The following is a 27,931-nucleotide window of genomic DNA, read 5'->3' on the forward strand; positions in this document are numbered from 1 at the left end:
GAAAGCTATTGTTTGACACAGGAGATAATGACACTTTCTCATGGATTTGCTTACGTGGTAAGTTTTCAGAGAGATGGGTGACTGCAGACCTCGACAGCGGGGGGAGGTCCAAACAAGAAAGTGACAGGACTGTGTTCAAAATGTTTAAACAGTCAAGGATAAAGGCAGACTGCTGGTGGTGATTCGGCTAGGACTTAGGTAAGAGTATTTCACTGAAACACATGGAGCTGGACAGAAGAAATTCTGAGACAAAAATGGACAGCTCTAGACAACTTGCAATTGCTAAGTAGTAAGCTAGTTAAAAACTACAGAAATCTGAGTAACAGGAGGGGGGTTAAAATGGGAGGGACAAAATGGTTCAACTTGTCCCACTTGGCTAAATTGCCTACTTCCCAAACTGTCCATTACCCTCAGTTTGCACAGTATTTCACCATTTTTCTTCTGGAAAAAAACCAGGGAAAATAGGATATAACCTTCCTCCTCTACTGCTTTCCCTCCTGCAGCTCTACTCTTTTCTCCTGCCCAGTCTCCTCCTTCAGTCCCTCTTCTCTCTCATTAAGTCCATCTGATCTCAACTAATAGATTTAACAATAGATTCAACAACCCAAATTGAACTGCATGGCACCTCTAAAGGCAAGTGGCTGTTCTGCTGGCTGATGGTTGTTCCCCATGAGACACAGAAATGCAAAACTGCCTGCCTGAAAGCAGTACCACTTGCTGCTGTTATTAGCTGGGTGGAGTTGCCCCATTCTTCTCTTTAACAGGGAAATAAAAATGTAATTAGACATTTTGTGACAGAATGACTAGTGGCTACTGTATATAATATGATTTTCCTATTTAATAAGATTATTGAACTGAGGGCTGGACATCTAATTTTATCTATTCATAGTACTGCATGAAACTTACTGTTCAGCTACTGACTGACAAATAGGCAGAGGAAAAGATACTGTGCAGAAAAGAGATGTCACTGGTGGGAAAACACTTCATATAATGTTTTCAATTAACAACTTGGGCACAAAAACAATATTAACAAATAGCTATCAGTTATTGCTAACACAAAGGCTCTCTCAAAGAATTAAATGTACGACTTTGAGGACTGCAATTAGAGAAACAGGATGGTATTTAATAGCATGAACAGCAAGGCCAGGTGCTTAGGGAATACTAGCAAGAGTTTCCCTTACATGCTATGGGCTTGTTAGCTGGGGGAGGTAGGGAGATCTGGAAGAATTATTTTGCTATATAACTACCAACACATTGCAGCTGTGTAAATGCAAAAGTGATCCTGTGATATTTAACTAAACTCCAAGAGAGATGATAAACTACTTGTACCACTGTACAAGACCCAGGTAACTGCCTGAAGTGCTAGATCTTAGCTAAAATCTTTCAATGAAATTAACCTAAAGACAACACTTCTCCAGGAAAAAAAAAAAAGCCTTCATATTTCCAACTTCGGCTTAATTAGGTATATTAATTTAAATTTTTATTATTCAACCTAACACATCCAGGTTCTGTACTCCCTGAACCCAGTTTGCTTAAGAAAGGGCTATTTAAACATCTGAAGAATTATTAATTAAATAGCATTCTCCAAACTTTTCTAACACTAAAATGCTCCTGCACAGCAGGAATTACAAAGGAGAAGAGTGAAAAAACCTGAATTCATACTGTGCCTTGTGAAAAAAGGAACAGGATGTAAGCAAATGCTTTTTTTTAGGCACACGAATGGCACAGACTGTGTTCTTCCTTTACTTCCAGTGTGTCAACACACAGTGTAGTTAATACCTGTGCATGACGGATAGATATAGAAAACAGTATTTTCCAGAATTCAGTTAGGGGAATGGGAGATTATATTCCTAGTCAAATACTACATCTTTATCTCAACAGCAATTCAAAAGGGTACTCCCATGATCTATGGCTGGAGACAGAGACATAATGCTTATCTGCACAATGTATGACAATTTTCTTGTACTTAAATTGCCTCCATGTTTAGTTGAATGCTACTGTCTGATTATTCAGACTTCATGTCTTTCAGAGGTGACAGTCTTCGTCAAACAATTTAACTGCTACAATTTAACAATTCACTGAATTTTTATTCTCTTGAAGAAATCTTTCAAACAGGAATCTGACTCACATGCAGACTTACCCTCAAATATTGCAATTATATAATTATTCATAACAAACTTGATTTAAACTATTTTTTTAGAAGCAGTTTCAGGGGTTTTATCACTCTGGTAGTTTGTCACTGGATGGTACACAGCCCATATACCATACTTCTATATACCTAACCTACTGACTGAAATACAATATAAACAGTTTTTACAAAGGGTAGCAGGCAGTATGCTAATTCTACCCTGCTGTGAATAGCCAAATACTAGAGCTCGGAGAGAGCCCTCAGGCCTGTGCTGGAAATCTGACCTGAGCTAGTTCTCAGAAATCTCTAAAGTAGCACTTGTTCCCCAAAGAAAATCTATTCTGCACACAGTAAAAAAAAAAAAGACTTATTTGTAAAAAAATGATACTTACCTCACTCAAATCCTTTTCTTCATTTGCTCCTTCACTAAAAGAAGAAAAAAAAAATTAACTACTTTGAAGTACTAGAGGAGATTCAATACAGTATTTTAAACACACCATTTCTTAAATAAAAAAATTGCTAGCCACCTGAAATTTTAGTGAACTTACTGCTTTATATCATCCTCACATTAATCTTAAAAGTAGCAATTAATATTATTTTCTATCATTTGACCATCATAATCTTTTCTAATTAGAAATGCTTAAAAACAAGGACTTTCATACAATGGAGAAATCCTAACCATACCTTGAAATATTCAAGAAGAACACTAATGTATATAGTTGAAACCACCAAAACCCAGTTGAGATATTTTTGATCTCTTTTATCAAATGATTACTAGCATTTCATTGCAACTAGTTTATATTTCGGAAGATGCATTTTACTGATAATTAAGCTTAACATCAAGATTTTAATTTCTTATACAGCTTATACAGGTTGGTGAATTAAAAAATAAATCTATTTGAATATTCTAAGGCTAACACACTCACTATTAATTATCGCAAATATAAGGACCCTTGAACCTTTTTAGCCCAGAATTTAAAAAAAGAAGTTATGTTAGAGAAAAAGCAAGGAATATTAAAGAAGTCACAAAAGTTAAGGCTTTGAAGTGTGCTCTAAGCAATCAGTAAGTAAGCAAGACCATTAAAAAAACTCTAGATGTGTTGCAATCAATGACATTAATTTAATAAAGTGCAGCACCTGAGTCAGGGCAACTGCTGATTATCAATATAGACTGGGGGATGAATGGACTGAGAGCAACCCAGCAAGGAGGACCTGGGGGTGCAGGTAGATGAAAAGCTGGACATGAGTTGACAAGGTACACTTGAAGCCCAGAAAGCCAATTGTGTCCTGGGCTGCATCCAAAGCAGCGTGGCCAGCAGGGCCAGGGAGGGGATTCTGCCCCTCTGCTCTGCTCTGCTGGGACCCCACCTGCAGGGCTGCATCCAGCTCTGGGGTCCCAGCATAGGAAGGACAGAAACCTGAAGGAGGGACTCCAGAGGAGAGCCATGAAGATGAACACTTCTCCACTGAGGAAAGGCAGGATTGTTCAGCCTGGAGAAGACTCCAGGGACACCTTATTGTAGCCTTTCCATACTTAGAGTGGGTCTATAAGAAAGATGGGGACAGACATTTTAGCAGGACCTGTTGTAAAAGAACAAGGGGTAATGGTCTGAAACCAGAAGAGGGTAAATTCAGACTAGACATAAGGAAGATGTTTTTTATGATGCAGCTGGTGAGACACTGGAGCAAGTTGCCCAGAGAGGTGGTAGATGTCCCATGGAAACATTCAAGGCCAAGTTGAATGGGGCTCTGTGTTACCTGATCTAGTTGAAGATGTCCCTGCTCATTGCAGGGGGGTTGGATGTGATAAATTTTAATGGTTCCTTCCAAACCAACTAGTCCACAATTCTAAAATAAGCAAATTCTTGGAGTTAACGTATTTTCATGGAATTTTCTCACTTTAACACTCAACAGTGGTTAAAATCAGAATTTATAAAGTACTAAAAAGAAACAGAGAAGAAAACCAACTTTATCCAAGCATATAGATTCATGATTCACCTAATTTTTAGTGTGTTCTTTAGATAAGGAAAAAAAATAGATATTTTCAAGTATAAGCTGGATTGGAGGGTTGGGAAAAGCAACTAGAATTATCACGACACAGAGTATCTTCTGCATGACGAAAATTTAAGTAACTTTAAAAGTTTAGGCTAGGAGATGGTCTAAGAAAGGACTGTAGTAAAGAGAGGTATAAAAGAGACTGACTGCTCATTGTCTCTACTAGAATGAGAGCTAGAATTTATGAAGTGCCACTGGTAGCATCCAAGTTCAGGACAAAAAGGGAAGATACTACATCAAACTCTTGACAGTCCTCTGAGGTGAAAGTTGATGGAGGCTGGGACACAGATAAACATTATATTTGCCCTGCTTTTATTCTTTACTGGATGGCCAGTGGTGGTAACAGCTTGGTGGGTTAGAGAAATATTTAGTCTGATCTAGCACTGGCACTCTTGATTTTTGAAAGAGTAACATGAGTTAACATTTCTTAAAGAAGTATTCATTATCATAATAGGGTATAACATATTGAAAGTAGATCTGTTCTAGAAATTAGAAATCACATATTAACCTTTTGACAGCAGGAACTGAGCTTAGATGTGGATCATCCTTCAGCAGATCATGACTACTTTTACTTTTTCCCTTCATGCTCTGTTAAAAGAAAAAAAAAAAAAAAGAAAAAAGTTATTCATTTCAGTGTTTAAGAGGCTAGATAGTGAAAAAGGATTATGGTAAGAAAAACATAATTTATTTCTTGTTTAGCTTTAGCCTATCCGGTAAGCTTAAACACTTTTAAGAGCAGAGGAACAGAGAAAGCGTTCCAGAAAGAGAAGCATCAAATTGACTCCATGGATTTATTTTTGCAATAGCAATGCACTTAGTTTTAAAAGAAAGAGAGAGAGAAAAAAGGATACTGTTTAGTCATGACAACCATTACACATCATAAAGATGGTAGGCCTAGCACATATACATTTGAGTGAATGAAGAGCTAAGAACTTGACTTTCCAATAATGACACATGACAACTCAGAGAACCACCATCTACAAAACAATACTTCTTAATTGGAAGAACACTAATTAGATCCCTAGGGGAAAAAAGAAGAAATTAACAAACTGCAATACATCAACCTGGAATACATCATTCAGGAATCATCTACTGACACAAGGACTCAAACAAATCTAACAACACATAAGAACTTCAGGCAGAAAGACTGCAGTTGGAAAGCATTCTACATGCTAATCTGAAAAAAAGTATACTTAAAATTTCAGAGAGAGATCAGACTGAAAATCTCTGCTACAGAAACAGTCTGTATTGTGACCTGTGTTGTGAATGTCTCCATCATCTAATGCTTTTGGGAAGAGAGTTGAGTGTGGACAAAATCTTGCTCATTTAAACGCAACTAAAATTTTTTGTTATGTAGAAAACACAGACTAACACATTCAGCAACATGAAAAGATAATTCCTTCATTAAGGAAGGGGGTGGGGTTTTTGGAGTGGTGGTGGTGCAAAGTTAAAACACAAAAGGAAACAAGTACAGACAATAAGCAGTTTGGACACTGAAAGCTACAGTTTAAACTGAAGGAACTAATCAACAACTGGTGGGGGCCCTACAGCCAGAACCCTGACGACACTAACAGCCTTCATGGCCTTGAGGGGTTTCACCCAGAGCCTCTCTGCCCTTCTTAAACAAGCAAGACTTACTGCATCTAGCAACCAAAAAAAGCTCGTAAGATTCTAAGTTTGTAGGTGTCAAAGGATCTCAATAAAACTTTGACCTTCCATTTCTCTTATCAGAAACAGAGAATGAAAGTTAGTGCTGATGTTCATGTACTTCAACTTAATCAGGATTAAGATAACAGCCAGAACTACAGAGACACTGATCTAGACCTCTTATGAACAAACAATGAGGTTTCAAAAAGAAGGTTTTATTTTGTTGCAAAGAATAAACAAATTCTTAAAGAGCTGGTGTGGTTATTTATCTAGCTACAGCTAGACAAGAATTTAGTCAGGACAAATAGGCAGATGAGATTTTCAGGCTGAGTTGAAAGCATGAAAACACTGAAATTAGGCTTATCATGAAAGAGGCATTCTAATTAGACAATTTTAAATTGCAAACGAGTATTTGGCATGAGAAGTAAGAAAGTCGAAGCAACTGAGTTAAACGCAGTATTACAAGCCAGATATACAGCAAGAGCAAAACGGCAGATGAACATACTAAGGTAAACAAGTAAAGTTTGTCTGACTGGTAAGCTGAAAAAAAAGAAAGAAAAATAGTTAAAACTGCTGTTGTAATAAAACTCTACTATCATTCTGACTGATACCATCTCACTATAATATTGTCCATCATTATTCATTATTTTCCTTTTGTATTTTAACTAACTTCTGAAGACTGACAACCATTTTTTCACTTATGTGGCACAGGATGCAGGACCATATAGTCTGATCACTAACCAAAACAGCAAAGTGCTGTAGAAAGCCTACAGGTCTAGTAAAACAACTTGGTCAGCAGTAAAAATTAAATCAACAATTTATTAAAGAAATTTTTAAACTAACCTTATTTAAGTTGCAATGTCAGGGAAGTAAATGTTAGACCAAAAATTACCTCTGCAACCCTTGTTCTGTGAATGTAAACATTTCACTACAGTGCACTATTAAATTATGATAAGGGACTATTTTCTCCACAATAACCACATTTTGCACACAGATGAAAGGATATATGTAAGAAAATGGAGCTAAGCATGCACTGGAAATGCATAGATGATCTTCAGAATTCAAGTATTTTACCATGTAATCACACTCATAAGTTAAGGACTTGAGAAAGAATAAAGTACCTATCGCTTCCATGACTTTCAAACAGCAGACATAGATCTATACTGCGAAACTTCATGGAAATGTAAAAATTTCATGAAGTAACTGAAGGCACCTTCAAAGTCAAGAGAGTTAAAAACCTCTGTTTTTTCAAAATGCCGTAACAGCAGAATCCTAAAAAGTAAAGCGATTTCTAGTATTATTGTTCAAAATGCAAACAGAAGAACAAGACTAAGAACTTTAAAGCTTTCCACAAATATGCAGAAAAGGTAATGAGGACAAAAAGAAAAATAAGGATAATTTGGTACAATACCTGACTAACTCTACTGACTTCTTCCTCTTCTTCTTCAGCTTCTTCCCCAAAGGAAAGTAGGTTGAAGTTTCTTTAGGAGAAAAAAGAAAATTTCTAGTAAAATTTTAAACATAGTCTTAGTAACATTCCATTAACTTTAAATATATTACATTCATATTGTACATGATTTTTTAAAAAAACTTTTGTCCTGCTAAATGCACCAATTCCAAACAACTACCGCATTTTGCTTTGCAGTAAGTCATAAATGTAAAGCATGTTCTATTATATTCCTGAGATAAAACAAGGATAGCAAAGCATCAGTTAAGACACTATTTAAGAAATTCTGTCTTGACTAACTTTCCCAGACTCTTGAATGCTGACAGTCCTGTTCCATTTTTTTCCTCAGAAGAGCAGCATTCAAGTAAGACACAAGATTTTCAAGATATGATGGCTCAGAAAGGTATCAAATGCGTACACATTCAAGGAATGCAATTAAAAGAAATTATGATCTGTAATTTCTTTTTCAAGAGTTAATTATTTACACTATGTTGGAATCAGTCAGCTGCAACATGTTCTATTTTTGTGCAACAGAACTGACAGCATGCACACTTTAGAGTTCTTATTACTTTTCACTGTGTGTTTATGACTATGAATTTTCATTCACAGAAACTAAAATTTCCCATGTCAAAATGCCTGCCTCTTGCTCAGTACTTCAGTGGGGGAGAAGTGGTATCTGATAAAATAAGTTCAAAAAATCCCGAAGAACTGAGCTGTGACCCAGTTACTCCCACAAGTAGGTTTTAAATGCAGTGTAATCTCAGTCAGATGACTGCTCATTGTGGCAAGTGGGAAAGATACACTACCTTTTATTATTTTCAACAAGCTATCACATGCACGAAACAGTTACAGCTCAGCAGATGCACAGTAAACATTTCGGTCAGAGAAACTAGATTTGCATGATCCTTCCCGGAAACAAGGAAGCGCTTCAAAGGCAGAAATGAAAATAAAAAACTGCCAAACTACAAATTAAAGGTGAAAGAAAATAACACCACTTATGTTGCAGATATTTACTTTGTGCCTTTTACTTTGGACTTTTTAGTTTCTTCTTCTGGTTTGTCCTTCTTCAGTCTTCTATTTGGTCTTGGGACAATGTCATCAAAAGGATTAAACAAAACCTGTTAAAAAACCCAGTACTTTAGACACATCTTTAGTAAGCATTTTGTGATTAAGTGATTCAACATTTTAAAACACTATGCAAAAGGACAAACCAAATTTTCTGAACACTGTGCACAAAAGAATTTTAAAATGTCACATTTCAAACCAGAACACACTCACCTCACTACTTCTTATTTTGTGCGGACTGAGAGGTCTCTCTTCCTTGTCAACTTCTACTTCAGCCAGGCGCAACATGTTATATATTGTATCCCCTGTAACCTGGCAAATTTACAAGAAAAGGTTTGAAAGTCCTTGACTGTAATTTGTGTTATTCACTCTGCAAATTACAAGGCAATTATTATGTAAAAAGTTTTGAAAGTACAAGTGATATAAAAAATACTGTAAGCATGTAAGACTTCTAAAAGACAGCAAGTACAAAGTAGAAAATTTTGGGGTTTTAGATTTAATGGCAAAAGTTGAAGGAATACAGGTAGTTTTGAGAATGTACGCAGAGGAAGATGTTGAAGTCTTACTGTGAACTATGTAGCAGAAAAACAAAAAACACCGAAATAAAAAAATATTTGGTTTCTTTTCTTTTAAGTAAATCATGAGAGTGGTAAATTCATCTCATGTGTTTCATTTTCCTGATCCTTCCTGGGTAGTTAGAATCTACAAACAGAATTTTCTAACATGTCATTAGTAGTAGATGAGCAGATTAATAACAGAGCCATAATAATACTAATAAGATTATTTAAAGGCAGCACAACATAAAAATACAATTTAGAAGAACAACAACAGCAAAACAGATAATAACAGGAACAACCCACAGAAACTTTTCTACCGGATATAAGAAACAAAGAGAACAGAGAGCCTAGAAAGCACTGAAATAAATTTCAGCACTAAACCGGCCTTCAGAGCAACCTGTACTAGCTTCTGTCAGACTTAAACTGAGACTCTAGTTCATGTAACAGACCTTTCCAAAGATTGTGTGCTTGTTGTTAAGTTCATCTGCACGACCCAATGTAAAGAAAAATTGACTCCCGTTATCATGGGGCCCAGCATTTGCCATAGCAACAAGTCCTCTTCGATTAAATCGCAATCGTGAGTGGAACTCATCCTGGTAAAAGCAGGGCAGAAAATAGAACGGTTTCAGTATAAAACTACTTTTTCACTCCTTTAGCTACAGCGTGATAGGAGGGAGAAGTGATATTATTTATATCAACCTGCACACACAGAAAAATCTCCTGCTAATTTTCTTTTTAATTCAGACAGTAATAAATCCCAAGTATTTTGAAACTCAGTGCCAGAATTGTATTTAAAAGCTTCTACTTTGAGCAGCAAAAATTATTTTTAGTATTTCTAATCCCTAGTGCCTATAATGATGCAAGAAAGTGAACAATCTTCAAAAGAAACCATAAACACATAACAAACACCAAACAAAAAATTAGAAACTAGAATATCAATAACAGAAAGACACATTACTAATTAAAAAACCTCTAAGTTCTGTCTTGTTAATTTTATCTTTTCCCAGTCATTGCCTAAAAATCAATTGTTATTCATTATTTTCATTTGCATTCGTTATCTCCCTGATATTAAGAAAACCTAAAACATTTTAAAAAGTAACTGCATTTCATACATTTCTTGCAAAAATACCATTCTTGACAATCACTGCATTTATGTGAAAAATTCATTTAAATCCTAATTCATGAAAGCACAGTAACAGGTTGTAATAATAGAGTTACGCAAAAATCCACAGGAAGAACATTTTCTGGACCTAAGAAGACAAAACAGGACTCCCTTCAAAGCAAGGAGAAAGTGATAAATACCACTGCAATATCACGATGCTAAACACTGCAATACTGAGATACCACTAATTTGAAGCAGCAATGCTACTACAATATCGGCAATTTTTGTTTTGTTCTCTGGTCAGGTACCATTCCCTCCCACAAACTTCAGGTTTGTGCTAGATTTAAAAGTCTAGCAGCAAGAAGATGGAAGGCCCAGAAACAGGCTTTGCAGCTGCAGCCACAAGTTAAAGGTGCCTGCCCCACCTGAAATAAAACAGGCAGGCAGAACAGAATACAGCTGCTGAGCCAGTGTGTAGCTTCCCTCAGGTTTATCAATACACCAGAGCAGCTAGATTTAAGAACTCTCAATTTAGAAGGGCATATTCAAACACACTGAAGCAGCACATGAAGGCAACTACTGCACATGTATGCATTTCATAAAAGAGCTGATTTTTCACAATCTAATGTGGTAGAAAGAACAACAGATACAGAACAACAAAAAATTAATGTGTAGGACATACACACAAGATACACACCTTGAAAGGAGCTCCATAGACTGACTCTCCTCCTGATCCAGTACCAGTGGGATCACCCCCTTGCACAATAAAGCCAGGCACTACTCTGTGAAATACTGTATTATTGTAATACTCTTAAAAAAAAAAAAAAAAGAAAAAAAAAAAAGAGGAAAAAAGAATAAGATATTAAATACATGTAAGTGATCTCAAACCCAAATTTTCACATAGATCATACAGAGATGTCCAGAGACTGAAGTTCCAGAAAGCAGGTACTGTAACTAGATTCCACTGTTGCCTTCCGTTTGGTTCCCTTCTGTTCTTCACAGTCTTACAAAAAAACCCCTGTGGTGTCATAGGTTTCTTTTGAAAAAAATCCTGCTCATCACAGACAAGATGATCTTGAGAACTACTGTCTTTTCAGCTTTTAAGTTTTATTACTGGAATGATACTGTCAAAATACATCAATTTAAAAGGAGAACTAGAAATACTATGCTCTATCCTGGATGACATCTCATCGACAACATCAGCCACATCCATATACCAGATGATTTGCACTTTCACTCACCAGCATGGAACACCTTTCATCACCTATACTGTACCTAAATTCATAATTTTTGCTGAATGAAATATGTGGTACATTTTGCTCCCGTATTTTTCTTCTTTTATCTATCTACCTGATAAAGGTTACAAGACCATAAGAAAACAAAAGGAATGAAAACATAACTTTACCTGAACTATACTCCTGGTTGATATAATAATAATAATAATAGTAATAAACAAAAATAAATCTACAGCATGCTGCAAGACAAAGTAGGGTGTGCAAATGTTGCAGCATAACTAGACACAGTCACGGATGGTTACAAGGCAGGATATTAACGAGAAATACTTAAATGTATTATACAAAGCATAGGATACTACACAGCATTTTAAAAAAATCAGAAAGGAAATAAAGCCCACTAAGGATATGTGAACCCTTATCACAGGCTAAGAAATTCCTTTACCACTCCAAAAAGTCTAGGGAAAAGAACACAAAACGGACCAGATCTGTGGTGGAGCCATAAAGCCTAGACTGCTACTTTTGTTTAACAGACAAAGGCTAAAAGAACTCTAAACAATTCTATAAATGTTGAAATGAGAGAATAGCAGCAGTTAGAAAACATATAAAGGCATCAAGTCTTTCAAAGATTTTTGTTACAGTTTTCTCAGTAGGGAGCTTCTCATTCTGGTACCCACTGCTTCAGTGGAAAGTTTTACAGAGCTTCCTTTAACAAAAAAATACAGCAAATGAAACATTAGGAGCACTCGCAGAAAAAAAAAGAAATGGTAGTGTAAATTGTGATGCAAAAAAGAGAATTTTGGAGAACATCTAGCATTGCATCACTGTAATTTCATACACACACTAAAGTTGTTATAGTTTGTAGACATTTGCTGAAAGTAAGATTTCTCAAGACTCTGAAAGACAGTATTTCAAAACTATGTCATCTACTTAATTTGAGAAAACCATCCAAAATTTTTACTTTTTTTTCTCCACCAGCTTCATTGGTAACCTTGAAAAACATTGTCTGTGTGTCAATTAATAACTTCTAAACAGAAATAGACCCATTGACATACTTAAGTCAAAACATAATTATGACCTCTATTTTACAGAAAGGGCACAAAGATTGCATATGAATCAATTTCAGCAATTCCCTTCCCATTCAGTCATTACCTTCCATACAAAGCTGGATGAAATTTCTGCATGCTTTTGGTGCTTCTTTTGACCATAATTCTATATCTATCTCTCCTGCTGTAGTTCTCAGCAAAACCTGTAAACATACACATAAATGCAACATCAGTTTTATTGTAACTTAGACACTGATCAAAGAATATAACTTCCTTAAAAATACATCTGAATTTGTTATATTAGTAAGAGTGGTATACACTTAAGTGTGTCATGCAGCTACTGTTAGTTCTACCTACCATTTCCAGATCTTGAGATACAGCTCTGAATCAATATGTATAAATAAATAAAGATGCATAATATATTTGTAACAACATAATGACCACAACACAACATAACATAACGTGGCTGGTACTCGATACAAACTTAGATACTCTTCATCACTTCCATAACGAAACAACGTGGGGGAAAAAATACTATAAATCTCCAAAGGCACATATTTCTCTTACACGGAATACCATTACATTCAGTGATAAATCGTAACAAAATCAAGGACGTAAGATATAATCGAGAATAGAGGAACTGAAATTAAACGTTCCGAGGAGTGCTCTGTGTTATGTCTCCACACAGCACGCCTCGTGCTTTGACTCTGGTAATGCCAAAGAAGTAACTTTAACCAAACCAGTCCAGCACAGAAACAACTACCTCCCCACCCCAAATCACCACAACCACCACCACCAACTTCGTGCTTCTGTCGTCTGTCCCCCCATTACCCTACAACTTCTCCAGGATGTTCACCCTGGCAGCCTCACCTTCCCGTTGGTGGGCGGCTCCTGGATGTAGATGTTGCTCATGGCGGGGAAAGGACGAGCCCGGCCAGCGAACACTCGCCCACGGCCGACGCTGAACTCCGCCTCGCCTCCAACACTTCCTACCGCCCCGAACCCCTCGCCATCTTGGGAGCCTGTACTCAACCAAGGAAAGGGGGGATAAAGTTGCACAAGCCGGGAAGAAGGACGAAGGAAGGAGTCTTCGGCCGGAGTCTCTGCGGGAATCACTGAGAAATGACGTGTCTTGGGAAACACCCGTAGGCTTCTCCACACACCTCTGGTCCCCCGCCGTGGCTCCCGCCCTAGGAGTACTGAGACCCCCTTCCTTCTCTATGAGTGGTACGGTCCGGGAGTACGCCGGGAAAAGCCTTCCGGCGGGGAGAAGCCTCGCTGCGTGTGCGGGCCGGTCCGGAGAGAGCTGCGGGATGGCACTGCCGGGTGAGGGGTTCCGGCCCGGGGCCGTGGGGGAAGAGGGGGCAAAGCCGCTGGATCCAGGCGCGGCATCTGGGGATGGGGAATCAGCGGCGGCTCGACGGACAATTGCGCGGGGAGGGCGCGCGGCCGTGCGCGGCAGTGGGAAGCGTGCGGGGGGCGGCGGGCACTGCTCCGTCCGCGCTGCCGGGGGCAGCGGCAGGGAGGTGGAGAGGGGGCCGTGCCCGCGCGGGGCCGGGGCGCTGCGGCCGCGTCCGCCCGAGGCTGCGGGGGCCTCTCCCCGAGCCTGGGGGTGACCCAGCGCTGCGTTCCCGTCGCCTCTGAGGTTAGAGCCAAAGAACGGTGGTTGTCGGACTTCGCTTTTCTCCTCGACTGTCGTTGTGGATTACCGCTTGTGTGCCAATAGATTGTTCTTTTGAGATAGGGCAGGCAGAAACACCTGCGCGGTTTGCAAGGTATTCAGGTCTGTGTTGGCCAAACACAAACCCCCATTGTTCGGAAAACGGGGAGTGTTTGGTTCGAGAACAACTGAACAGGCCTGAGCTTTGGTGAGCTGCTTCTCTGATGAAGAGAAGGCCTTTAGAAGCTTGCACCCATTCTAGAAGGCGTTCTTGAGGAAACATGTTTGCGTTCAAAGGTTTCCGAAGCTTTTCTTTCCAATCTTATGCTCCACTGAATTAATGAAGTCCTTAGTTCTGCGTCAGTTGTTAGTTGCCTTGAGAATTAAGATACGGGAAGAGGAAGGAGTGAGAAAAGGAAGCTTCTTGCAATTTGTTTGCTTTTAGTCATCTAAAATTTTATCTAGTCTAAACTCCTGCCTCTAACATTATTATTTAAAGCCAATAATAAAATCTCAGTCCTAGGAATTCGGTGGGAATATTTGATGACAATATTAATGTTTTTGTCATCTGATGGGTGTTTGTTTTGGAGATCCTGACTTACACGGGAGATTTCTGTAGTGTGCACATGACTGTACTGACCTCCCTTTGCTGGAATACCAAATCTTTCTTTACCTATAAGTCAGCTGTGCAGTAGGGCTGAGGCTGACTATGCATTTTCAGAAAGTTGAGACAAAGTAGGTAGCTTGGGTGATCTTGTTTTGTAGTCCCAAGGAATAGTGGACAAGCAAATACTGATTTGAATGTTTCTGTGATGTGACATGGCAAGATTTTTATTTTGTGACACTTTCTTTCGTGTTCTCTACCTCCTTACCTCTCATGGCTGTCCTTCTAAAGATAGTCACAAAAAAGGCACCTGAACACTACTGATCTTGAAGGGGATATGTAATACTAAGGTTTTGGGATCTGCAGAAAATCATGTGTTACAATGGAATGTATGGATCTTTGTTGCTTGGCTTTCCAGTACTCTTTAGGTCATAGACCAGAGCTGTCCGAGTTTCCAAGGTAGTTTTTTCAACTTGGGGTTTGACGGTTTCAGTTATTTTGAGTAGAATTTTCTGAAGACAGTGCTTGTTTCAGTAAATCATAGTTTGAATTAATGGGGCCAGTGTACTCCATTTCTGATTCTTTAATTTCTGTAATAGATTTCTTTATCCAGTAATAGATTTCTTTACTTAAATAAATAGATTATTTATTTAAATGCATTTCCTAGTTACTCGGAAAAATGTACATGACTGCTTAAGTTGCTGGGGTTTTTCTGCTCTATTCAGTTGGAGGATAGAATGGCATCCTTTGATTTTGGGAATTCAGTTGTGACTTTCATTACCAATGGCTTAAATGATTAAAAGTAAGATGTATCTGCTGGGGCGGGGGGCAAGTCCCTGGTGCTTCCCTTCTTCTGAATCATGTCCTACTGTGTCTGTTTACCTTACCTGCTGTCACAGATGGGAGAATCACACACTTTCTATGCCTAAAACTTGCATTATTAGGATCCTTTGTCCTGCTTAGAATCCAAACTTTTCTGTTACTCTCTTTACTTTATTACACATTTGCTTTCTTACATTTTTTTGTATTTGGTGTCATGTTGTATGGATTCAGAAAAATCCAACAGTTTATTGACTTTTTTATTTCCTTCTTTCTTTTCAGGAGTGGTTTTTTGTTTGGTTTGGTCTTTTTAATTGCCTTTTAAAGCCAGTTCTTGCAGTTAAAATATAAACCACTTCAGAGTTTCCAGTGAATGCCAGTCAATACCCTTGCACTGCTAGAATTTATATAGTGTGCAACAGATCACTGGAATGTTAGATACATATTACTGTGTTCATACTGATGCCATGAAGATTTTTGCCTTTTCTTTTATGCCCCTGTTATACCTTTTTACAACTTCTGTATTCCTGGTGCTTTTTGCCTACATTCTTGGACTTGTTTGTCAAGCTAAGAGACTAAAGAGTTTAGAAGCTTCATAGCTAGGGATCAGTGTGCCCCAGACCCCAAGGTCCTCTCTAGAACACATTCTGTAAACCAAGATAGAACCATCCAGGGGAAGGTTCCTTGGGGAGGGGGCTCACTTGAGCCTCTCATTGGGGAATCTTTGATAGATATGCTAATTAGTAAAACCTATAATGTTATACCCAATGTTGGGGGGAGGTCACACTCGGCGGGGTGCATCTCGATGCATATGACCTGGACATGTGCACCTAAGGATCCTTAAAATAAATTCCAAGGTAAAATCCCTTTTCCCCTTCTAACCGTGTATGACTCTTGATTTTAAGACCAGGAAAAGGCATCAATACTGTAACTAAACAAGTGGAAAGGTCACAATGAGTCAAATTAGGATTTGGCAGTAAATTATGGAAGGCTAAATGATCTCTAGCAGTTTAAACTAGTCAAATGTATTCTTATAGATTACTGCACAGAAAAGTAGCCTTAGAAATGCAGGTTTTTTTAAGAGATCTTAGTGTGTTGGAACCCAAAGTGCAGGGAGTGTTTCTCTGCCTGTTCTGAAAGACCCGTCCCCCCTGGAAAACACTGTTTTTAAGCTTCGTCCATGGAGAAAGTTGCCAAGGCTTTGGGATGAACTAGAATCTACAAGGGTGTGAGTTAGGTGGTAGTATGACATATAGTATAGTAAGTAGATGAAGACAAGATGGAGGATCCCTGTGGTTTTTCAGGTCTCTTCCTTCTTCTTCGCCTACTCCATTTTCTGCAGTGTTGGTAGCACAGAATGATGGGTTAGAAAACGCTGCAGTACAGGCCACGAGAATGGATAGTTCATTAGGGATTGGTAGAAAATTAAAAACAATATATGCACTTAGCAACTATTGGATAATTTACCAAAGGCCTTGAGTTTTCCTGCATCTGCTTTTTGGTATTTGCTCTGCTTCATGCTATGTTGGCGGCATGTAAATTACTGATAAGATATAATAAACAACCTGAAGACTGAGAAGATCCAAAAGTCCTGTTCGTCTCTTATTCCTGGCAAGGACTTTCTCCCCCAACCAGGGAGGACATGTGGGGGTTGAAAATCCGTACATTAGTGTACTTAATACTCCTGAGGAGCGATCACCTCTATCTGTGTATTGACATTATTAAGCCACATTTGAAAGGAACTTGAAGGTTCCCTTCAGCAACACCTAATTGGTGAAATATTCTCTTTCAGGTGGAAATAAGGATAACATCAGAGCTGGATGCAAGAAGTGTGGCTACCGTAAGTCTGTAATGAGCAAAAGGGGGTTCCAGTGTTTTCTTCAGTTTATGATGTTGGTTGGAACTGCCTTTTGAGGAGAGGGGAGAAAATGAGAAAAGTATTCTCCCTGGTTGCCCAGACATTTGCAGTTTAAATTACCATATTATTTTTCATTTATTTATTTCATATTCATTCTCTGGCTTCTCACACCTATCAATGCTCTTTGAGTTTCTCAGAAAAAAAATTATTCTATTATCTTCATACATACTCATTGCAGTGTAATTATTTGAGAAACTTTGAATTGAAAGCACCTTCTTTGATATACACTCAGATTAGCACTTGTGCTTCGTCTGAATCTTACTGTAAAGATGCAGGCGTTTCAGTTTAAGTTAAGTCCAATCTGATTCACAAGAAAAAATAGTTTAAAATCTGGATAATCTTTTATGCTAAGAAAATACTACTTTGTGTATTGTGTATTTCAAGAAACAGCTACCTTTATTGCTTACAAGTTCTGCAGTTGGCATTTAGCTCATGCTTTGCATTATACACTGATCATATAAGCATGTCTGTGGCTACTTTCCTGATTAATGGAGACAGGTCTTAGTGAAGATTTTAAATTGTTAATCACTGACTCTTACTTTTAGAACATTGGAGGAATGGACACTGTTTTGTACTGAACTGTCTTGAACTTTTAGCACAGCGAGTTAAGCTGTTTTTTATGAACTTTACGTTGGGTGACAGGAAAAAAGCTTGCTTCATTCTTTCACTTCAGGCTTTGCAACAAATTTTGTCAAGGAATTGCTTTGTGTATCCAAGGATCATGGATATAAATACAGATTTAGTGCTTTGTTTCTACATGCAGCAAGTATCAGAAGCTTTCTAGAAGAAAAGGAAACTTGTAGTCAAATCACATTATCCATGTTTATGTTCCTAAAATCTCTGTCTTCAAGGTATAGGTAGTTTGACATCATCCTTACTAAGAACATGAGCTTTTTCAATTACTACTTAAATTACTGCATCTCCCAAACCAGATCTTAATTGTTTTTAAATTTCACTTTATTATTTCAATGAGTGTATTCAGCACAAGTTTTCTAGCTCGTCATGATTATCCAGATGTAACTTAGAAAACTGAAAATACTGGTGAGGCAGTAGCTTAGTCAGTATTAAGTGCTGGTTGTTAAAGATTATGTCTCATAAGCAAGTAGGATTCTACAATTTCACTAGCAAGAGTTAAAAAAGCAATGCAACACTTACTACAGTTTTTTAAATACTTCACACTGTGTTTTTAGGTAATTTCTTCAGAAAGTATCTGAGACCATTAAAAAATATAAACTAAAGTCGAAAAAAAATCTTCAAATTAGCAGAATAGGAGAGAAGCTATAAAGCACTATTAAATGGAAGAGCATAGCACAAGCTATCAAAATTCTTGGAGACTTTTTCAAAGTAAGCTTTTTCCTGCCTTTTTCACAGATCACAGCCTAGCCTTTTTCCTTTCACTTCTCAAAACTGAATAATTCAAAAATAAATGTTCTTTAGTTTTTGATGTTTTTTTGGTAAATTGTAATTTTTCTTTCTGTATATTTATTTTGTTCAGCTGGTCATCTGACATTTGAATGTCGAAACTTCCTCCGAGTAGATCCTCAAAGAGATATTGTTTTAGATGTTAGCAGCACTAGCAGTGAAGACAGCGAGGAAGAGGAACTACAGAGATTACAAGCCATGCGTGAAAAAAAGAGTAAGGTGGTTTTTGTGGGGTTTTTTTAGAATACTTTGGATAATAGTCTTCTGAGGTGCAGGGACTCTCATCCTTTCTGATAACTACTTTAGTTCTTTTAGCCTTTGATTTTAAAATAGGTCTTTTGCTCTATGTGTTCAGACTTCAGAGATTTGATACACCCACACTCTTTTATTATTAGGATTAATTCCTTCCATAGGAAGTTACTAATATACCTGTTTGGAACATCTCAAAAGGGGCTCCTAAACACAAAAGATTATTGATCTGTTACTAAGAAGCTGCTTAGAAGAAAATGACATGGATGTTCCAAGTTAATCTTTTGATTATGACATGTAGTTAAAACATCTTCTAGCTAATGAGAAATATGACACCTGAATTTCTCTCCAGTTTCTAAGTAGGATTTTGACTGAAACAGCTAGTAAATTGGAATTCAGCCATTCATATTTGGAGAAGTACTGTTCTATATTTGGAATGTCTGAGTATCACCTCTTTGTCAGAGAGAGGATAGATGAGTTGTTTATCAGATACTTGAGTTTATTTGAGTTTGGACTCCAAAGAAGTTATTCACCTAAGTAAGAAGGGCAGTTTGTTCTGCCACAGTGTGTTTGAAGCGAATGAACATTCTTCTCCTCTGCCCTTCTGTTTTTCATTATGTTTTGTTCGGTTGTTCTCACACGCTCTGACATTTAGTTCCTATTGAAGATACTATTTAGAAAGGAAAAGGGATAGATGGAACCCTATAGTTAGCTGTTCACTTCAAAAGAAATGGATAGGCTCTTTATCAAGAGTGCTGAATTGGTACTGCAGTGGTACTTTATTGGAACGAGTCTCTTTGGAAAAAATACTTACCATTTATTACGTATTTTTGAATGTAGAGGTTGGATTTTTTTCAGTTCTAAGCTGACTGAAGATGGATATCTGCAGGAAAGACAGCTGTTTACTTGATCTTCTAATATTCCTGTTTATTATATGTTCTTTCTCAAATTGTGGCTGGTAGGTATATTGTAAGGAGGCATGTATCTGCCAATTATCCAGGTGGAATTTTGCCATTTCAAGTGGCCTCATCTTCTCAAGATTTTGCACTATTTTCTTAAAAAAATACTGTTTGTTCACCCATTCTCATTCATGTTTTTTCATTGCTCCAAAGGTAATTTGCTCTTTTATGTCATACTAAATTCTTTCAAGTTCCGCTCCATAACATACAGACCAATATTTGTATTTGTGGTAGCAAAGGAATAACTACACCAGCATGCAGACTTTATGGAAAGTGTCGTAACAATAAGATAAAATACTCAAAATTGGCTGTCTCTTTTTAAAGGATAAATTATAAAGCCAGTATTTTACTGTTAGCTGAATGTGTATTTATGTGGTGGATTTGCATTTTGCAAAGTTCAAAAATACTTTTTGAACAGGTATAGAAAAATCTACGGTCAGAAATTTCATCTATGTCATAAAAATACTGCCTGTAAGAGAAATGTGAAGTTACTATACCAAGCTGTACGGCATTACGGCAGGAAGCAGACACAACCAGATGTGGGGTGACTCTTCTGCCAGTCTTTGTAGGCAGTACATTAAAAATTAACTCAAATGTGTCTCACGGCATTGCTGTTTGTGAAGCATGAAATAAGGATGTGTGAAAGTAACTCAGGGAAGACTAACAGAATATTATTTTTTTTATATGTTCTAATTAAATGGCCTGTTTTCAGACTTGGACAATAATATGGTGAATGTTAAAATACAGAAGAACGGATATGAAAACCTGGATCTGATGTAAACATATAGGAAAAGGTCTTTTTGCTACATTTTACAGGCCTTCCTTCATTCTTAGTGCCTAGATCAATGTCAGTACAATGTAAGTCGAGTAGAAAACTTCTGCTGCTCTGCAATATATTTCTGAAGTTGCTATACTAACCAGAATTTGGGGGAAGGAGAATCATTTTGTAGTAACTTTACATTGCTATTGAAGCTACTTTTTTAATGCTGATCTTAATTCAGACACATGTTTTGTAAACTTCAACTTTCTACCCATAGATTTAAATGAAGAGGAAGAAAAAAAGAAGCAAAAAAGAAAAAGCAAAGAGAAAACAAAATTAAAAAGACCGAGGAAAAGGTAATCTTCACACACTTCTTTTCATTTCAAAACACAACTTCAGAAATGTTTTTGATACTTCTGTGCTTTCTCAGGAAATTGCTTCTATTGATGCAACTTTATTTGCAAGTACATCTTTGGTTTGAAAAGTTTAATGTTTTCTAATGAGAACTGATTAACAGTAAGGTAATGGTAAAATAACGGTAAGGTAAAGGTTCTTCGATTAATGGTGGAGTCACAGGCTTTCTACCATGGAGTTAGGATCACAGGAGCTTTGAAAGCTCTAGCAAGCTGGAGGTCTGCAGATCAGAGAATGCAGTACTCCTCCTGACTGTCCAGCTCTAGGCAAGCTGTGATGGGAAAAGAGTAAGTCCAGGAGGATTGTGGGGTTGGTCCCCAGCTGAGCCAGGGTGCAGAAGATTCTCTGAAGTTCAGAAACTAGGGCTCTTTGTGTGCACATGCATGTGTTAACACACCTGCAGGCACACACATGTGCTCTGAGTAACATGCAGTTATCAAAAGGGAAACCTCTGTAATACTTAAGAGGTGTTGAGTTTTAGGGTACCTGTTAATGTAGAAGTCTAAAAACAGTGTTACTCCAGTTTCAGAGGAAAATGTCGTAATACCCCAATGTATTGTGAATCTGAGTTCTGGCCTGTGGACTGATTTGGTTTTTGGTTTTTTGTTTTCTTTTTTTTTCTTTTTTTTTTTTTTTTTTTTTTGAAATGAGACCATAGATGAGGCTGGTTTGTTGTTAGGACAGTTGATAAGATGATATCCCAGGAACTGTACTGGAAGCTATAAACTGTAAAATGTGTTTGGAGACCAGAAGACGTCATCTCTCAGAAATAAAGAAATGGGATTTAATACCTGTTGTACTTGCATTTCTCCCTTTCCTCATTTACATTGTGTAGCTCAAACATCCACTTTTGAAGACAGACCTTACACTTGTGAAGAAGTAGAACAGAAGAGAGTCAGTCTGGTTGTCGGTTTTCTTTACATGCAAGTAATAGTTAATCAAGTAAACAATAGCACAAAACTGCCTTCTTTAGCATTCACAAATATTTAATAAATTTTGTTGTTCTCATAATTTTTTTATGTATGTAATCACTTATCACTGCTGGTTAGAGACCAATAGTATAAACTGAAAGAACCTAAAAATTTTTCCCACCTGTTTCTCGTAGAGTTTTGCATCAGGGACATACATTTGAAGGCATTAATTAGCATCGTTATTGATCATGCAGTATTTTAAAAGTGGAAGCTCTATCTTGCTGTCATACTTTATTTTCTGATGGTCTGTGCTCTTGGTCTTTCTTTTCTCAAAGACTGAAAACCTGCACAACTTGCCTATTCCATTGTTTTTTAATCTGTATTATAAACATACGGCTTTTCTGGCATGAAAGTGTTATTAGGAAAGTTATCATTTAAGTTAAACATGCAGACTCAGATATCATAAGCTTTCCAGTGGATGCTACTGTACAAATTCTACTCCAAATTTAATTTGTGACATTATATAAATACTGACACCTTAAATTATTATTGTGTCATTTTCCTTCTTTTAATTACATATTGATCTGCATTTTTTTTACAGATCGTCCTCATCAAGTTCAGCTGAAGAGGATGAGCCAAAGTCAAAAAAGCAAAAATCACACAAAAAAGAAAAGGAAAAGGGAAAAAAACATAAATCTAAGAAAGGAAGGCATCATAAAAAGGAGAAGAAGAAGAGACGAAAGGAAAAAAGTTCATCTTCTAACAGTTCAGACAGTTCAAGTAGTGACTGAGATGCTGGTCTATTCTTGTGTTTGCTTCTGCAGAGAAGATGATTTTCCTTTCATAGCAAGTTTATTTATGCTTTTGTCTCAGTTTTGAAAGACAGGTGTCTGCTAAGGAAGGCAGAAGCCCCCCCTTGAAGTGGCAGATATAACCCCTTTTCCCTCCAAGTTATTATATTTTGAAATCAAGGGCCTTTAGGCAAAGATGTGGGAAATAGGAATAACAGTTCTTTACTATATATATATATATATGTATATATATATATGTATATAACCAGTCAAACAAAACAACAATAACTATGGCAGTAACAGCAAACAATCACAAACCCAGTCCCAGCCTTCTCGGCTGCCGGGCCCTTTCCCCTCGGGTGCAGTTCCGCTCGCAGCCGGCAGGGGCGCTGGCGGCTCCCGGTGAGCAGGGCAGGTGCGATGGTTCCCCCGCGGCTGCAGGGGGCGCTCCGGAGCGAGCTCGGGGAGCACGTGGCACTGGTGGCCTGGGATCCCGGGAAGGGATGGGACAAAGGCTTCACAAACCCCTGGGCAGCTGATCCCGGACTCTCAGGAACAGCAGGCTGGAACGGCAGGCTAGAACGGCAGGGACGGACGCAAATCCCGGGTGGCAGGCGAGATGTATCCAGATGGGAGAACCCCACGGAGGCCCAGGCAGGCAGGGCGAACAGGGCTACAGCGTAGCGAAAGCTCGAAGCAGCAGCGGGGCAGGGCAGCCACAGCTCGGCTTCCAGCAGGGCAGGGAAAGCGGCTTTTGGGGTCCCGGCGTTGTTTCCAGCAGGAAGAAAGAACGGCCAAAAAGAAAGAAGCAGCAGCTCCTTTCTCTGCAGCTTCTCTCTCCGGACGCTCAGAGCGAACTGCCCCCACACCCAGGTGTAGACAAAGGAGTAGCCAGGCCCGCCCCACTCCCCTTTTTGTCTTTCTTCAGTACAGCTATTCGTCCCCTAGCAACATGCATATGGGAGAAAATTCCTTTAACAGGAAAAAAAAACTAAGACTAACCTAAAACCCCAACATTATCCACCCCGAATTTTTTCCCATACTAACATGTTACATGAAACTTAACTTTTTTAACCATATAAATCTATGCATCACCCAAATTATATACAAATATACATGCTGATACTGATACAAGTACAGAGCCATGGGTAGTTCTCCCTAAAACAAGGTCCCCTTGAGGTAAGCATCGGGTCTCTCCATCCTTTTGCATCACCCACCAGGTGCAACCTGGTCCCTGAGCAAAAATGACCCCACGGATGGGTTTGTCTTTGCTCAAGGCGGACTTTATCCAAACAGTTTTTCCAAGCATACCTCTCATGTGCACCACTGGAACCTTATCTCTGTCTGTTGTTTGTAGGGGTTTGGATTGGGCAGGGCCTGCTCAGCTGGTGGAGCCTCGGGTGTTAACTAACCAGGTGGCTCTTGCTAAATGCATCTCCCAGTTTTTGAAAGTCCCCCCACCCAGTGCCTTCAAGGTGGTTTTAAGCAGTCCATTACACCGCTCAACCTTCCCAGCTGCTGGTGCATGGTAAGGGATGTGGTACACCCACTCAATGCCATGTTCTCTAGCCCAGGTGTTTATAAGGCTGTTCTTGAAATGAGTCCCATTGTCAGACTCGATTCTCTCAGGGGTGCCATGCTTCCAAAGGACTTGCTTTTCCAGGCCCAGGATGGTGTTCTGGGCAGTAGCATGAGGCACAGGGTAGGTCTCCAGCCATCCAGTCGTGGCTTCTACCATTGTGAGCACATAGCGCTTGCCTTGGCGGGTTTGAGGCAGTGTGATGTAATCAATCTGCCAGGCCTCCCCATACTTGTATTTGGACCATCGCCCACCATACCACTGGGGCTTCACCCACTTGGCCTGCTTGATCGCAGCGCATGTCTCACAGTCACGGATCACCTGGGAGATACTGTCCATGGTTAGATCCACCCCTCGGTCTCGTGCCCACTTATAGGTGGCATCTCTGCCCTGATGGCCTGAGGCATCATGGGCCCATCGAGCTAGGAACAGTTCTCCTTTATGTTGCCAATCCAAGTCTATCTGGGACACCTCTATTTTCGCAGCCTGATCTACCTGTTTGTTGTTATGATGTTCTTCATTAGCCCGGCTCTTGAGGATGTGGGCATCTACATGACGGACCTTCACGGATAGCTTCTCTACCCGAGTGGCAATGTCTTTCCACTCCTCAGCAGCCCAGATTGGTTTTCCTCTGCGCTGCCAGTTTGCCTCATTCCACCTTTCCAGCCAACCCCATAGAGCATTGGCTACCATCCATGAATCAGTGCAGAGGTAGAGCTTTGGCCACTTCTCTCTTTCAGCTATGTCCAGAGCTAACTGGACAGCTTTGAGCTCAGCAAATTGGCTTGATCCACCTTCTCCTTCAGTAGCCTGTGCAACTTGTCGTGTGGGGCTCCATACAGCGGCTTTCCATTTCCGGCTAGCGCCTACAATTCTGCAGGAACCATCAGTGAAGAGGGAGTATTGTCTTTCACTCTCTGGTAGCTCGTTATATGGTGGGGCTTCTTCGGCACGTGTCACCTGCTCCTCTTCTTCTTCAGAAGATAACCCAAAAGTCTCACCTTCCGGCCAGTTTGTAATTATTTCCAAGATCCCAGGGCGACTTGGGTTTCCAATTCGGGCGCGCTGCGTGATGAGGGCAATCCATTTGCTCCAAGTAGTGTTGGTGGCATGATGCGTGGGGGGAACCTTTCCTTTGAACATCCACCCCAGCACCGGTAGTCGGGGTGCCAGGAGGAGTTGTGCCTCTATGCCGATTACCTCTGAGGCAGCCTGGACTCCTTCATAAGCTGCCAGGATTTCCTTCTCTGTGGGAGTGTAGTTGGCTTCAGATCCTCTGTAGCTTCGGCTCCAGAATCCCAGTGGTTGGCCCCGAGTCTCACCAGGCACCTTCTGCCAGAGGCTCCAGGACAGACCATTGTTCCCGGCTGCAGAGTAGAGCACGTTCTTCACCTCTGGTCCTGTCCTGACTGGGCCAAGGGCTACGGCGTGAGCAATTTCCTGTTTGATCTGGGCGAAGGCTTGCTGCTGTTCAGGGCCCCAGTGGAAATCGTTCTTCTTTCAGGTAACCAGGTAGAGAGGACTCACGATCTGGCTGTACTCGGGAATGTGCATCCTCCAGAAACCTATAGCGCCTAGGAAAGCTTGTGTTTCCTTCTTGTTGGTCGGTGGAGACATTGCTGTGATCTTATTGATGACCTCAGTGGCAATCTGACGTTGTCCATCTTGCCACTTTACTCCCAGGAACTGGATCTCTCGGGCAGGTCCCTTGACCTTGCTCTTCTTGATGGCAAAACCAGCTTGCAGGAGAATTTGAATTATTCTCTCTCCTTTCTCCAACACTTCTGTTGCGGTGTTCCCCCACACAATGATGTCATCAATGTACTGCAGATGTTCTGGAGCCTCACCCTTTTCTAGTGCAGTCTGGATCAGTCCATGACAGATGGTGGGACTGTGCTTCCACCCCTGGGGCAGTTGGTTCCAGGTGTACTGCACGCCCCTCCAGGTGAAGGCAAACTGAGGCCTGCACTCTGCTGCCAGAGGAATGGAGAAGAATGTATTGGCAATGTCAATAGTGGCGTACCACTTTGCTGCTTTGGACTCCAGCTCGTACTGGAGCTCCAACATGTCTGGCACGGCAGCGCTCAACGATGGAGTCACTTCATTCAAGGCACGATAGTCCACAGTCAATCTCCATTCCCCGTCAGACTTGCGCACAGGCCAGATGGGGCTGTTGAAGGCTGAGTGGGTCTTGCTGACCACCCCTTGACTCTCCAGCTCGCGGATCATCTTGTGGATGGGGATCACAGCATCTCGATTTGTCTGATACTGCCGGCAGTGCACTGTTGAGGTGGCAATTGGCACTCGTTGCTCTTCCACTTTCAGGAGGCCAACTGCAGAAGGATTCTCAGATAGTCCAGGCAGGGTGTTCAATTGCCTAATGCCCTCTGCCTCCACAGCAGCAATCCCAAATGCCCACCTGAGTCCTTTGGGGTCTTTGTAATAGCCATTCCGGAGGAAGTCTATGCCCAGAATACACAGGGCCTCTGGGCCGGTCACAATCGGATGCTTTTGCCACTCCTTCCCAGTCAGGCTCACCTCAGCTTCCAAAAGGGTCAACTGCTGTGATCCCCCGGTCACCCCAGCGATGGATACAGGTTCTGCCCCCACATGTCCCGATGGCATTAAAGTACACTGTGCCCCAGTATCAACCAATGCATCATATTTTTGTGGCTCTGATGTGCCAGGCCATCGGATCCACACCGTCCAGAAAACTCGGTTCTCCCGTGCCTCTTCCTGGCTAGAGGCAGGGCCCCTCTAGCCCTGGGTATCATTCTTTCCCTGGGTGTACATGCTCGAGGTACCTTCAAGGGGATCTGACATATCATCCTCCCTTCTGTAATACGTGGCAGCTCAGTCACGGGAGGCTGAGGCTACCTTCACCTTAGCGGAACCCCCTCGGTTAGTGCCTCCCTCCTTGAGTTCACGCACCCGCGCTGCCAGGGCAGAGGTGGGTTTCCCATCCCACCTTCTCATGTCTTCCCCATGCTCACACAGGAAAAACCACAGCTCAGCTCGTGGGGCGTACCCTCTCTCTCTAGCAGGGGGACGACGGGCTCTGACTTGGGGGCCTGTGACTTGCACTGGTGCCACACTGATCGTCCTCATCTCCTCCCTCGTCTCCTTCATCTCCTCTTTGAGGTCCTGGACCACAGCAGAGACATGAGCTTTCAGCGGGCCATTGATCATGCTGTCATAATGCCTGAGCTTGTTGGCAACAGAGCCCACTGTTTCTCGGGTATTGTCAGCATCAATCGTTGCAATGAAGGTGGTGTATTGCGATGGCCCTAGCCTTGCCAGGTTCCACATCATCTGTCCTGTGCACCTGACCTTATCGGGGTCATTATCATGCTGTCCATCCTTCCCAAAGAGTACCTCTAATATTGCCACCTCTCTTAGCTGTTGGATCCCTTGCTCGAGTGTCTTCCACTGCATTCTATGATGATACTCCTGCATTCTTTCTTTGTGAATGAACATTTCTCTCACACTCGTTAAGAGCCGCTCCCAGAGAGAGAGAGGTCCTGGCTCCCTCATAAATATCTGGTCCACACCTGGGTCCTGGGTCA

At 40.2% G+C, this 27,931-nt stretch overlaps 2 protein-coding genes across 2 annotated transcripts in view; one reads left to right on the forward strand and one right to left on the reverse strand.

Moving 5' to 3' along the window:
* Positions 1 to 13,403, reverse strand: part of CWC27 (CWC27 spliceosome associated cyclophilin) — a 101,417-nt gene extending 88,014 nt beyond the window's left edge. The window contains exons 1-9 of the mRNA XM_032096354.1: positions 13,150 to 13,403; positions 12,386 to 12,482; positions 10,699 to 10,811; positions 9,349 to 9,492; positions 8,556 to 8,654; positions 8,292 to 8,395; positions 7,242 to 7,311; positions 4,692 to 4,771; positions 2,521 to 2,554 (exon numbers count right to left, since the gene is read on the reverse strand). Coding sequence (XP_031952245.1) covers positions 2,521 to 2,554; positions 4,692 to 4,771; positions 7,242 to 7,311; positions 8,292 to 8,395; positions 8,556 to 8,654; positions 9,349 to 9,492; positions 10,699 to 10,811; positions 12,386 to 12,482; positions 13,150 to 13,191 — 783 coding nt within the window. The 5' untranslated portion in view covers positions 13,192 to 13,403. The remainder of the gene's footprint in view (positions 1 to 2,520; positions 2,555 to 4,691; positions 4,772 to 7,241; positions 7,312 to 8,291; positions 8,396 to 8,555; positions 8,655 to 9,348; positions 9,493 to 10,698; positions 10,812 to 12,385; positions 12,483 to 13,149) is intronic.
* A 111-nt stretch (positions 13,404 to 13,514) lies between these two features.
* On the forward strand, positions 13,515 to 22,892 carry SREK1IP1 (SREK1 interacting protein 1). The gene is made up of 5 exons (XM_032096356.1): positions 13,515 to 13,605; positions 17,155 to 17,202; positions 18,776 to 18,916; positions 20,948 to 21,026; positions 22,597 to 22,892. The coding sequence occupies exons 1-5, from the start codon at positions 13,593 to 13,595 to the stop codon at positions 22,784 to 22,786; spliced, it is 471 nt and encodes a 156-aa protein (XP_031952247.1). The 5' UTR covers positions 13,515 to 13,592; the 3' UTR covers positions 22,787 to 22,892.
* Positions 22,893 to 27,931: the final 5,039 nt, after the last annotated feature.

This window comes from Corvus moneduloides, chromosome Z, assembly GCF_009650955.1.
Source record: "Corvus moneduloides isolate bCorMon1 chromosome Z, bCorMon1.pri, whole genome shotgun sequence".
NCBI lineage: Eukaryota > Metazoa > Chordata > Aves > Passeriformes > Corvidae > Corvus > Corvus moneduloides.